Source organism: Dermacentor variabilis, chromosome 4, assembly GCF_050947875.1.
Source record: "Dermacentor variabilis isolate Ectoservices chromosome 4, ASM5094787v1, whole genome shotgun sequence".
NCBI lineage: Eukaryota > Metazoa > Arthropoda > Arachnida > Ixodida > Ixodidae > Dermacentor > Dermacentor variabilis.
Window position 1 is genome coordinate 60038314 of NC_134571.1, and position 14320 is coordinate 60052633.

General features: G+C 47.4%; 1 protein-coding gene across 1 annotated transcript in view; it reads left to right on the top strand.

Moving 5' to 3' along the window:
• Positions 1-13851, top strand: part of LOC142578214 (uncharacterized) — a 50824-nt gene extending 36973 nt beyond the window's left edge. The window contains exon 5 of the mRNA XM_075687617.1: positions 12002-13851. Coding sequence (XP_075543732.1) covers positions 12002-13226 — 1225 coding nt within the window. The 3' untranslated portion in view covers positions 13227-13851. The remainder of the gene's footprint in view (positions 1-12001) is intronic.
• Positions 13852-14320: the final 469 nt, after the last annotated feature.

The following is a 14320-nucleotide window of genomic DNA, read 5'->3' on the forward strand; positions in this document are numbered from 1 at the left end:
CAGCACTTGTCTGTCAGAGAATTGCTTACTGCGCCTCTGTATCGCACAAATTATCTGCGACGTCCCTCCACCTACTACAGCTGTTGCAGGCTCGGAGTTTACGAGTGTGCCTAGGAGTCCCGCAAGCTACATCCAGTCACCTGAGTATTGCAGAAGCGCGGGAAGCACATTTCATCGTAATTCGCAGCCTGGAAACATTCCGATATCTCTTCAGAATTTCTACCCAGTATTCTGCACACCCACTTTTCTCTCTGATAAAGAACAGTCCGGGTGCACAGATACACTCAAACCTCTGATACTCACTATGCATCCTGCAGGCGCCGAAAACAGAAACGTCAATGAAAGGGCTTAAAAATAAGAGCGACGTTTCCACATTAACAGCGAAAAAATTAGCGTTACATGAGCTATTTCACAAGTATCAGCAATCTATTCACGTCTACACGGACGGTTCTGTAATTAAAGAAAGTGCGACTGCTGTTTATGTTGTACCATCCCTACAGGTAGAGTACGCTTGTCGACTAGTACGCACGTCGTCACCAACAATAACGGAATTAGTGGAAATTCTCCAAGTCATTTATTTTATTAAGTCATATGAGACACCAACAAAGTGAGTAACTTAAACGGACTCCTTATCGCCTTTAGCATGTGTTGAAAATATTGATGAGAGCCAACCGTACGCACGAATAACATACGCAGTACTTAACAGTTTAACTCAAGCTAATGAAAGAAAACATGAATTGATATTACAGTGGGTCCAAGAACATGTTGTTATAGCAGGCAACCAATTAGCGGACTCGTTGGCAAAGTCGGCTCATAAAGATGCAGAAATTCTACTCATCCCTTTATCACCAATGAACACGAAACGCATATCGAGGGTACCAAACTTGTGTGTGTGTGGAGTTGTGTATGTCAACCTAGTTTAATGAAAATACCAAGGAATCGATTCTTTACGAAGTGGACCCTTAATTAACTCAAATACTAGCTGGATGTAAAACTTTCGACATGTACCGAGACACTAATTCATCGACTGCGCTTTGGGACAGCATACACCAAACATTTCCTATATCGTATAAAACGGGCTTCCTCCCCGGCTTGCTCCTCAGGCCACGACGATGTAGTTGTTCGCCATCTACTCCTCGAATGACCCATATACACGACGCAAAGACGGCAGCTAGAACAAGAGCTACACTCCACTGATCTTCACCGACCTTTCTTACTTGCAAAATTGCTGGGCCCATGGCCATCGAAAATAGCACAGCGAAAATCAATGAATGTACTTGAACATTTTTTACGAAGAGACACACAACCTTAACAAGTACGTCTATTATATGTAAATATTAGCGCTCGCATATTACGTCTTATACTATTTTTTTGTAGTCTGTGCGTGCATTATTTTAACTCTGTGTAATTCCTCATCTGTTTATATGCTCATCTCAGTTTACATCACGGCCATTTGTGTGTGTTTCTGAGTGTGTTTAAAAACTCATTGTGGTGCAACTTGCATTTGCCTTTTATATTCACGTGTTCATGAGTGTATAGGACTGTGCGCTGTAGATTTCTGACCCTATGACGCGGTTTCTTTTCATTTTCTTACATTTTTTATCTTGTTCTTTCCATTATGCGAAAAGGAGTAGCCGTCACAAATATAAGGTGACTACGTCTCTTTCTTTTATTTTCATTAAAAAAAGCATGTATACAGATTTTTTAACATGCTTTACAGTTTCACCTATCTATAATTATTGAATAAAAATGTAAGGTACCTACTTCATACCGTAGAATATACAGACTTATCGCGTTATGTGGCCTTATATTTCCCAGATTCTCCAAGAAGTGAAGACAACGCATGTAAGACGATAAGTTTGCGAGATAAAGATTAAAGACAAGGCTTGCTGTCACCCTGCTCAACTATTGTCTGCATATAACCTCACTAGTGGGCGTCAGTGCGCCACCAAGTCAGGGAACGAATTTAGGTAAATGAAGTTATTAGAATTACATTGCTCTGCTCTTATTTTGTTTTTAAATGCCCCGTGTTGCAGAAGTAACTAGTTGTTGACGGTCACTAACAACATAGGAAAAGCATAGAGAGAGACATCAAATACAACAGAAGAGCTGTATCTTAAGATGTTTCTATTCTTTTTCTACCAGGTACGTACAACCAAAGGTGCTAAGGCATCAAGCAAATCTTCATACTGAAATAATAACTGACCAATGTCACGTCAAACTTCTACAGTTGATCTATGGGCTACGGCTTAGTAGAGGGCTCTGGATTAGTTTGAGTCACTTGAATTACATCGAAACTCAAATCTGCGGATGTTCTTACATTCTGCGCCCACCGGAATACGATCGCCACGAGTGGTAATCGAACCCTCTCCTAATGTGTTTGGACAAAGCGCGAAGAAAACGTTGGCAGTGAGAGCCCGTGTGTAGTAGATGCTCCGCATGATTGCTGATGGCATGTGACATCATAGATACTACATCATGTGACATCACAGATCGACATCAACTTTCCCTGGTTTAATTTTCTCATGCGCAGTTGGTGCTTCGTAGCTGAATAAGTGCAGGTCGACCGTCGAGTTAAAGGGGCAACAATTACAGGATGAGAACAATGACGTGAAAGCCAATAAAACCAGCAGATACGTAAATAAATTTCTTTTTCATCCTACCCAAAGTACATATTCGTGATTTTCAATCTTTTAGGGCTCTGGAATGCGGGATATTTCTACTCTAAAGAATGCCGCACTAAATAACTGGAAATAACTTGGCATATCTATGTCGAAGCATATAACTCTCAAAATGACGGCAGGCGGTAATAGTGTAAGACCAACACCGCGACCAACTGTATAAAGCAGCCAATCAAATCGCATTACTATCGCGCTCACGATCTTTATTATGTTCTTTCATGTGGTATTCGCGACTCTCTCCATCTCTCATTGTTCACGTTGATAGAAACGTCTTGCCGGGATCACGTCTATGGCTTCTCAAAAATGATAGAAACATGACCGTTATAAAGTGGCGACGGGATTTTAGTGTAGGACTCGATCTCCTGGCAACCTCGAAGTTCGTCTTGTAGCCATTCATAATGCATCGCATGAGCTGTTATAGAAGCCTTCTCGACCGCTCCTGCTCGTGAGCCGAGCAAGTGCGAGCACGAGTTCGTAATACACTTCGCTTATATACTAGGAAGGACCTACGAACGCAAAAGTGGCAGAACTCACTGGTGGCTATCTCGGTCCAGGCAACGGGCCACTTTATGCACAGCGATGACGTTGTCTCGGCGGATGTTAATAAGAATCGGCGCAAAATTATCGTAATCGCTTTAACCATGCTCTGATGCGCCACCAACCGCAATATATCCAGCGCACCCCGGCGCGCGATGTCACACAATAATATTTTTATGAGTGGAAGCCTACCACCCCATAAGTTGGCGTGCATCACTAGATGAACAAACGGTTCCGCGTGTTCACAAATGGGCAGGAAAGCTCTTCACTAGTCTTCCGGAAGTGCCAGGATGACGAGGAAGGAAGCGATCGACGTCGCGTGAAAACGACATTCACAGAAACACGTCCTTGACTGAAGTATATGACTTCTGCCGCCATACATCCGTTACCACATACATTGTGAAAGAAAATAACCTATCTTCCCTTCTTCGTCTCCACTTGCTAGTGTGGCACGGAGAATGGCTGCCAGCATAAGCCAGCGGAAAACAGAGGGGGAGAGAAAGTAGCGAAAAGGCAGAAAGGTCAGCCTGAGCTGGTGTGCTCTAACCTGCACTGCACTGGGCAAGGGGGAAGGGAAGTGAGAGTATAGGGATAAATGACAATGGGGAGAAAGGAAGGACAATTGTACGTCATGGATGTTACATCACATTACTCGGACTGTTAATGAGCTCGTGTACCGAGCCTTGGGGGCTTTTTAACGATACCCAAGTAGTCAAAACTAAATCGGAGCCTTCCGATACTGCGTCCTTATTCAAGGATCCTGTGTTGCTATGGGACGTCAAACGCAATAAATAAATAAATAATTAAATAAATAAATAAATAAATAAATAAATAAATAAATAAATAAATATAAGCACTCGTCTGGAGGCTGTACGTGTTAGTCAAAATAGGGGCTCTATATCGTAAAACTATTCCAATATGTTTTTATTCCAATCTCTTGACGTCAAATTTACGTAACGATCGACGCAAGCACTGGGCGGTAAGCTGCAGCTTTGTTTGAGGAGCCCAATCAAAAGCGCTTTTCGTTTATAGGATGTCACTTTCTTTTGCTTGAAAAGGGAATAGCATTGCCTGCATTGAGCAGTTTTTCTTGTCTAACTGGCTGAGAAGAGGCGAGGAGCACGCTCAAGTAGAGAAAGTTTCGATGGGGCCGAGCCAGCACAGTGAAAGTAGATAACTACCTGCCGTGGTTGCTCAGTGGCTGTGGGGTTAGGCTGCTGAGCACACGGTCGCGGGATCGAATCCCGGCAACGGCGGCCGCATTTCGATGGGGGCGAAATGCGAAAACACCCTTGTACTTAGATTTAGGTGCACGTTAAAGAACCCCAGGTGGTCGAAATTTCCGAAGTCCTCCACTACGGCGTGCCTAATAATCAGAATGTTTTTTTGGCACGTAAAACGCCATAATTTTTTCTTTAAAGTAGATAACCAGATGAGGAGCGTGGTGCCGTTGCCTGCGATTGGTCCGCTCCCCCTTACTTAGCTTGCGGTGGTTAGACGAAAATGGCGGCGTCATGCAGCGTAAGGTTTTAAATTCAGCTAAAACGGGTCCTTAGCGAAGAAGAGGTGGCAGAGCTATTTCTCATACGTGTTGAAAGGGATCGCCGACGCTATAATGCCACGCATTTTTTCTTTATTATACGCGAAGAAACCTTTTCTCCCCGTCAGCCCCGAATAGCCAGTGCCAGAGTGATCGGTGGGCGGCGATCTTCTATTGCTTTCGGAGCGGGAACTGGCAGTTTTCGGTTATACGAAAAAAAAAAGTTCCTTTTTTTTTCGGCATACTAATGCATCTGTAATGCGTACAAGCGACTTCGAAGTAGCGAGTTTTCGCGGTTTTGCGACGTCGCATCGCTGAGAGGCGAAGTGGGTGCAGACCAAAAATATTTTGACCTATAATGGAAGGTTAACGCAGAAAAGGTGTACAATTGGAAATATGTACTACTATTTTGTTTGTTCCAATCATTCATGATCAGTGTGTACACGTCATAGCAGACTAGAGCAGCCGATTTCGTGACGTCGCGCGACAGACAGGTGTGGTAGGTGTGGCCCGAAAAAAAAAAACATTAACGAATGGTCTACGGCTGATTGCAGAAATGAAGCAGAAACAGTTTGGAATAGCTTTACGTTCGAGCGCCCACGCGTTATAATTTGCCAGTACCTCGAACTCAGATCTAGACTGGAGAAAGATTCAGCGCCTCGTTGCCCAAAGCACCGTCTATGCAAGGCGCAGAGTAAACAGCCACCTGAACGTGGCTCCAGCAGGATCTAAGACGACGAAGATGCCGGGATCGAGGAGTACCTTCCACAGCTTGAGAGACGCAGGCCAACCGAATGCTCTATTTAGAAAACACGCGAACAGCCGAACGCGAGGACGAAGATGAAACGAGACGATAATAATTAGGTGCACGTGAAAACAATGAAGTCCGCATTTTGTGTTCACAATATTTATAATCAGATAACAGTATTAAAAGCAACAAGGTAATTGGATACGGAAGCGACATTGAGCGGCTTCCTGCTTCTGTGGGCAGAAAAACAAGTGTAGAAAGGAAAAGGTGCCACAGTAATTCAGGACCCGTATTCACAAGAATATTACAAAAGTATTGCGCAAGAGCGTTTCTTCAATGACAAGCGTAGGGTCCTCAAGCACTCACGAAGGTGGTCGGCGGGATAATTAGACTGTCGCCGCGGTCGTAACCAATCGCCCATAACATTCACGTAAAATAACGTTTTATGCATGCGGGCACTACTTTGCTCCCTTCAACGCATGGCAGTAGCGTAAGCTTTTGGGCGCTATAACGTAAAACTATTCCAAACTTTTCTATTCCAATTCTGCTATCAGCCCTCCATGATTGGTCAAAAACTTTTTTTCGACCACCCCCACTTCACCTGTCTGTCACGCGACGTCACGAAAACCGCGATACCTCCCCATCTGATATGATGTGTACACACTTATTATGCATGATTTGACAGAAAAAAGAAAAACAGTTATTTCTGATTCGACCCGTTTTCGCCATTAGCCCTCGGATATTGGTAAAACTTTTTCGGGCTGCACCCACTTCACCTGCCTGTCACGCAACGTCACAAAACCACAAGAACTCACCGCGTCAAAGTGACGTGTACGCGATAAAGATGCATTAATATGCCGAACAAAACTGAATTTTTCTTCGGAAAACAGCAGGCTGCCCCGTTCCGAAAGGAATAGAAGGTGGCTGCCGCCGATCGCTCAGAAGCTGGCTGCTCGCACCTGCCGGAGAGCATGGGTGTATTTGCGTATAATAAAACTTCTTGCGTGGCCCTGTAACGTTTTCGAGCACTTTCGGCACGTTTACCCCCTCATTCTGCCAACTCTTCTTTGCTGAGGGTCCGTTTTAGCGTCATTCTTGAGCTTCCGTTGCATGCCGCCACGATTTTCGACCAGCCACCGCAAGCTAAGTAAGGGAAAGCCGACCAATCGTAGACGCCGGCACCACCTTCTTCATGCGGTTATCGACTTTCAGGGCAGTGGCTCGGCCCCATCGAATCCCTCTCCACTTGAGCGTTCTTCTCGCCTCTTGTCAGCCAATTAGATACGACAAGCCGCTCAGTGTAGGCAATGTTATTCGTTTTTCAAGCAAACAAAAGTGACCTCCTATGAACGAGGAGAGCGTTTGATTGATCTGTTCAGACAACCCTGCGGGTGACCGCCCAGTGCTTGCGTTGGCGGTTACGCAAATTTGACGTCAGGAAATCGGAATAGAAACATATTGGAATAGTTTTACGTTATAGGGCCCCTTGCCCCCTAAATTTCCTTATCAGTACACAGCCTGCTCAGCTACCCCTCCCTACCCCTTCCCTTCCCCAGTCAAGTGCACGCCCACTCGAAATATTTCCTGGTTGCGCCACTGACGAACGCAATGCTGTAGAAGTCTATTTGGCTGACCAGCTTGTAAACGAGTAAATAGGGAAGTTTCTCCGTTGTTTCTGGTTTGCTCACAAAGAACGCTTTGAGCGGCCGGCGGACCGTATAGGTATCGTCGCTTTTGCACGGAATTCCCGAATCGAATTATTTTATGTGAAGCCGAATTTTGTGTATTTGAAATTTCAAAAACTTTTACCTCTGAAAATGTAGTTATAATAAGGTTTTCCTCAAGAATGTCTTTTTCGCTTTTTTCAGAGTGCGGCGATATAAACTGACCCGTGAAGACTAACTTCGCCAGCGTTCGTTACTGAAGCTGCCATTTGGCGGTAATGATTGCAGTCGCGGGTAAACCTCAATATAAATAAATAAATAAATAAATAAATAAATAAATAAATAAATAAATAAATAAATAAATAAATAAATAAATGAATAAATAAATCTTCTAGCATAAACCTCTCAAGAAAAACACCCTTTGCTGAACGCTCGTGCCGATGACACCGACAAGTCGTCTTCGTTGTCGCTGGTCAGTGCTCTGCACTTTAGCGATTATGTAGGAATGTCAGTTACAAACACTTATTCACAATCCCAGTCACAGCAACTCTTACAGGGTAACCCGAAGCATCAAACCTAGGGTTCCCAGCAGTGTACATTCATTGCTTTACGTTCTGCATATTTATTATTCTGCTGCGCCTGCTCGTGAGACGAGTTTAAAGCCATTTACCCGTCGCAACGGCACTAAAAAAAAAATAATACAAGCCGTAATAAAAGCTCCCTCCCCTCCCTCTGAACTCCTCTCCTTTCAGTTTCACTTTTTGCTTGCGTTCTGCCCGCTTTGACGTCTATCGCAACGACTTGTCCTCCATGTGCAACGCTACGTTGGCTATACGACGCCGTCACCGTTCTCCAAAAGCTCTCCCGCCTAAATTCCTCTTTCACTGCTTTGCGGGTGCCAACGACCCGCACATCGGGGTCCCAAGGGCGTACTCGCAACGCCGCGTACTTTTTTCTTTTAACTTTTAACCGAGCAACCTCCGTTTCGTGGGAGCACGTGCTCATTCGCATGCTAAATGGCTCTCGCGGCGGCTTTCCTTCACGACGGCGAAGGTCCGCCAGGCCTCGCGCTCCAAGGCCGGCAAAGCGCGACGCAAGCGCACCGACATGAATGGGAACCACAACTTCTCTCTCGCTGTAACCACGCATCCTTTCTCAAAACATCCGACGTCGGAAAAGAGGCCGCGCCCAGTTGACACGCGGCTCCGCTACGTACGCGCAGGAGGCTCGCGAAGACGAAACCGTTTCTGCCGCAGAAGAAACTGCAAACGTAGATTGCTTCGTTAGTTGCACGCAGCTACGTAGCAGCCGTGTCCGGACCCTAAGAATGGACACGGGCGCGCCCGCCCACGGTCGTGAATACCGCATTTATTCGGCTTTAATGCGCGTGGCAATGCTTCTCGCGTAATGTATAAAGTAAAGTGAACGGGAGTGGCATATTGATTTAGAGAGAGGCAGGGGAAGTGGGAGAAGGGGGGGGGGGGGGAGTCTTTAATGAATTTGTCTGGCGTCGTGTCTAGCATGCTACTAGGGACGGGCACGCCGAAAAATGAAATGATATGCGCAGTGTTCGTCACATATGCACAACACATGCCACAGTGCGCAACATACAAATTAAGTAAACCCTTAACTGTCGTGACAGAACTTCGAAAAAATTTTTATAGCACAGAAAATTATTTCAGGGCTTCATGTTCTGGGCATCAATTTTTTTCTAAAAGCGTATGATACCAGGAATGTTTATTGCATTTTTTACTGGTCTCGCTGACAAAAATACATAGCAAAAGTCGTTGTGTGTAACTTATTTCTAAAAAATTACAAGAAGCTACACATAAGAAAAAATTGCTGAAATTCACGATGACTTACTCCCTCATCGGCAGTTAAGGGGTTAAACTATCTCATTGAGACCAGTGCCACTAAGTAAGGTTAAAAGTGTCTTCGCTGCGTGAGATGCGCAGGCAGCGTTAGTCCGTAGGCGTGTCGCAGCTCAAGAGTTGACAGTCCTTGATGAACGTTCAATGTGGACGTTAAGGCTGTTCTTTCTAATGTAAATAGCCTGCAATCGCAGGATAAGCTTTATTTTTGATAGGCAGGTTGACTGATTGTTGCATTGATTGATTCGTGGCGACGGACGTCCCATAGCAAGACTGGGGCCATGAGGGACGACGTCTGTATAGTGGATGGTTGCGGATCAATTTTGATCGCCTGCGGTTCTTTAACGTGCCCCTGTATCTAAGTACATGAGCGTTTTACATTTCTTGCGCGTAGAAATGCATTCTTCGCGGCTGCGGTAATTGAATCCACCACCTCGCGCTCAATAGCAGAGCGTCATAGTCCACCGCGGCGGGTCGAGTTGAAGAAACTAACTCGAAAGGTTACGCAAGTGGCATTATAGCATTAAATAGGTCAGGAGCGTTCGTAACCCGCCGTGGTTGCTCAGTGGCTGTAGTGTTGGGCTTCTGAGCACGATGTCACAGGATCGAATCCCAGCCACGGCCGCCGCATTTCGATGGGGGCGAAATGCGAAAACACCCGTGTACTTAGATTTCGATGCACGCTAGAGAACCCCAGGTGGACGAAATTTCCGGAGTCCTCCCCTACGGCGTGCTTCATAATCAGAGAGTGGCTTTGGCAGGTAAAACCCCACAATTTTTAAGGAGCATTCATAAGAATCGCTTCGTGGCTAAGCGGAGCTGAAAGAGAGCACTAGTCTCGCTTTCAAAATATCATCAGTTGGTACATGAAAATATTTGAAATTTCGAATACGAATCAAATATTATTTGCGGTTCGATTTGCTTTCGATACGAGTAGCGTACTATTCGAATTTTGTCGGATATTCGTTTCTGTCAGAATGCAAGGAATAAAAAATTTTTAGGGAGGGGGGAGGGGGGAGGGTTCCGTATGATAGAGATCGATGCAAGTTACTGGCGTTCCGAATCATCATATTGCATCACGATAGTGCGCGAAGTTCTCGGGCGAAGGCAAGATGAAGATAACGTGGAGATGACTATCTTTCAGTCATTTAATAAGAATTTATTGCTGTTAGGCAGCCTGTAAAAGAATTTGTTGTCTGGACTGGGGCAAAGATTTATTCTTTAGCCAGTCTCAGCATGTTTGCATCGCTTTAAAACGATGTGTTGTGCTGCAGCAGCGTACTTCTTCTCTCCTTCAAGAAGCACAACGGTCTACGTGCATCTGGTAACGTGCAATTCGTTTGTTTTATTGCTGTCATTGTCATGAGGAGTCGGATAGCCGAAAGCTGTAGTTTCTCACTTACAAGCCCTTAAATTTCCCCGGAGGCACATCAGCCACATGTCATGTCTCTTTCTTACTTTTGCGCCGTCAAAATAAGTGTTCGCTTAATATCGGAATGGCGGAGTGCAATCTGCTCTTACATGTGAAAAGCACGGTACTCCATTTACGCGGTATCCGGTGTGCTCTCCGGAACTGCTGAAATAAGGCGATGGGGGGGGGGGGGGGGGGGCGAGCGCATAGCGGTGCCGCTTGCGGTGCCTCCATCGTACGTGCGTACGCGCGGGCGACGCTCCTCCCACGTTCGGCGTGCTTGCTGCGGTGCATGACATGACAACAACTGACGTTGGCCGCGAAAAAGCCCGCACCGGGGCTGCCGTTCTCACATGGAGTCGCCGAACAGGGTGAGAAAGAGAGAAAGAGAGCTGCTACGGTTGACGCGGGAGTCAGCGCGGCGTCGTCGGCGATGCTGCTGCAGCTCGCATCGGGAAGTCCGGAGATTGCGCCGCCCGGAGGAGAGAATCGCTCGCGTGCGTGCGTGCGGCGGCACCCCGCTTGCCACGAGCGAGCGTAAAAAAAACGAACGAAAAAAAAAAAACCTGCCTCCTCGCTAGTCGCCGCGAAGAAACTACGTCAAGCAGGGAAAGAGAAAGCGGCAAGCGGCTCTGGTTAGCTCGGGTGGCCGCTGTCGAGCGCGCGCTGAGGAAGGTTCCGGCGCCACGCGCTGTCCGGGAAGTAACAACGCAAGGGGGGCGCTGAGGAGGCGAGAGGGAGGGAGGGAGGGCGTCCGCTTTCCGTCGGCACGGGACGTCACCTCCGGCGCGAGCGCGGCGGGCACGCTTACGACATCCGCAGCTGGATTTCCCGGCACGTCTAGAAAAGAAGGCCCCCCGCACGGGAGTGTGAAGAGCGCAGCGGCAGCAGAGATCCACCAGTCCAACCCGACAGGTAAGAGCGCAGCGGCGTTGATTTACGAACCGCACCAGCCGGCGTGTCTCGTGCGTTTCTCGCGAACAGAGTGAGGCTCCGGCCAGGCATTGTGAGATCCCGCGTGCGTAGCCAGCCACCGAGGTGCCCGTTTGATAGACGCGCAGCTGGAGCCTGTCTTTCGATCGCCAGGCCGCCCGCTTCCTTCAGAGCGGGCGTGAGTTTTATTTGGCGCCTGTGCACGCGTGCGCTGGCTTCCTACGAGACCAGCCCGAGCTCTATGAATAAAAAAAAAAAAAAAAACGCGACGTGGACAGTCAATTGGAGCCACCTATTTAATGGCGAGTTAGGGCTCTAAATGGTCGTCGTGCCACTCTTGGGAGGCATGCCATCGACTCTTGACAAAACGGCTCTTGACGGCTGATGACGACCGAACAAACGGGTGACATCTTATCGAAGTTCTCAAGCGGTGACATGCGTCGAAACGTTATTCGCAGACGAACCCAATGGCGCTCTTAGGAGCAAAGAAAGAAAAGAAAGGAGTAGGAGTGCCAGGACGTGCCTACTTTGCAGGACGTTGGCGGGGCTCCAAGTCTCATTTGCCGCACACTCATAATTCGTTACACTCTCCTGTTCCTTTTTTCTCTCTCTTCAGAAACGAAACCACCATGTACCGCCTGCTGTGTCTGATTGCTACTGCCACCGTGATGGCGACGGCCGCTGATCCCGAGCCCGAGGATCGATGGAAACTAGCCCGCGCCAACAATTTCCTCGGCCTGAACCTACTCAAGGCCCTGCCAAGCAACGCCAATACGAACGTATTCTTCTCACCCTTCAGCGTGGCAACGGCCATGGGCATGGCCTATGCTGGCGCTCGAGGTGACACACTGGAACAGCTTACGCTCAACTTCGGTTACGCCGCCGACGAACTCAACGACCAGAAGGTCCTGGCACTGTTCAAGGAGCAGCTAGAAGCGGCGCGCGACTTGCCTCACGAATACACGCTAGACATCGCCAACGCAGCGGTAGCTCAAGAAGGTTATGGTGTCCTACCCAATTACACGGAGGCTCTGATGAGCTCGTTCGGAGCCGAGTACCTCGAGGCCGACTTCAGCAAGAAGGGGCAAGAGGCCATCGACAAGATCAACAAGTGGGTCAGCGAAAAGACGCACGGCAAAGTTCACAGCCTCTTCGACGAGCCGCCGGATTTCTCCACCCGGCTTATCCTGCTCAACGCCGTCTACTACAAGGGTACATGGCTCTACGAGTTCAACAAACTGCGGACCAAACCGCGCTCCTTCTACAACGGCGGCGTCACCAAGGTCCTGGTACCCATGATGAAAATGAAGTCAACGCTGAACCACACGTTCGACGCGACGCTGAACGCAGACGTCGTGGACCTGCCATACGTTGGTGGCGACATTGCCATGACCATCCTGCTTCCCAGTGAGCGCAACGGCATCGAACACCTCAAGTCGGCGCTCACCACTCAGAACCTGAACAAGGCCGTAGGCAGGATGTACCCGAAAGACATGAAGCTCAAGCTGCCAAAGTTCAAGCTGGACACCAAATACACACTCAAGCCAACCCTAGAGTCACTGGGTATCAAAAAGATCTTCTCCGCAGACGCAGACTTGTCCGGGATCAGCGGCGCCAAGAACCTGTACGTCTCGGACGTGCTGCACAAGGCTGTGCTGGAGGTCAACGAAGAAGGCAGCGAGGCCGCGGCCGTGACCGGGTTTGTGATCCAGCTACGCACGGCGGCGTTCGTAACGCCACCGCCGTTGCCTAAGGTGTACGTCGACCACCCGTTCATATTCCTCATCCGAAACGTCAACACCAACACTATCATGTTCCTGGGAGAGATCAACGCCCTCTAAGTCACCGCGTCCCACTCGCTTAAGCCATCATATCGTGCCATTTCTCTTTCACTTTGTGGACTTCGCTGGTGACGACGTGAAGTGTTGCCGCTGGACCTAACCACGACCTTGGTATGTTTTCCTTGTGCTGAGTGCAAAATATTATAGATAAGAACTGTGACTGCTTTCCTCAATAGCATTAGCGTCCACAGCCTGTTTCTCAAGGGGCACGCTTTCATTAGATGCGGCAATACTTTGATGGTCCCTTTGAATTTCCTTTTGTATCTGATATTACTTACGCTGGGACTTATTAATATACTTATCTTATCTTTCCTCGTGCTTTATAATGCGCACCAAAGCTTCAGCATCGATGCAGGGCCAAAAGGTTTAGTCTAGTCTTCCGGCACACGTCTTGAATGCATGTCATGCAGGGGTTCACCATCCGCCCTCAGTGCGTCGTCTCTGCAAGCCCTTCATAATCATAAGAATACCAAGAATACGATGTTGTGAAAATGTTCATGTCCGTGCGTGTTTATAGCATATGTGTACAGCGATGCATCTGGACAATTACGGGTCAATATACAGATCATGGTCACAATGCTGCGACAATGCTGTGAAATAAAATGCGTATCTATCTTTCGTTTTACAGAGTGTGCTGTTTCTGCATTCCCTATAACACGTGGTGTGACAATCATGAACTGGAAGTATAGGCGAAGTGAATAGTTCCATCTGAACGGTAGTGTTCTTTAGAACTGCGTTCTGGAGCAGGTATAGGTTTGTGACTTGGGCAAAGTAGCACCATCTATTTGTGGTGAGAAGTATGGGAAAGCGATGTTCTGTAGCTTAACGCAATGCTTTACATCGTGATATTTGCTACGGCCCACTACCGTTTCTTGAGCGTGCACATAACCTAGTGAATGCTATATATCTGCTTAACCGAACTTTCATTTGCATCATTTACTTGTGTTAGCACACGCGTAGGGCTCTTGCAAATAGAACAATCAATTTCAATACCAAAACAATCATGCATAACTTTCATCTGTGGGTCGTTAGCTGATCCTACACAGATGTGAGTTACTTACATAGGAGAATGGCACCGCGATGATACAGACCGC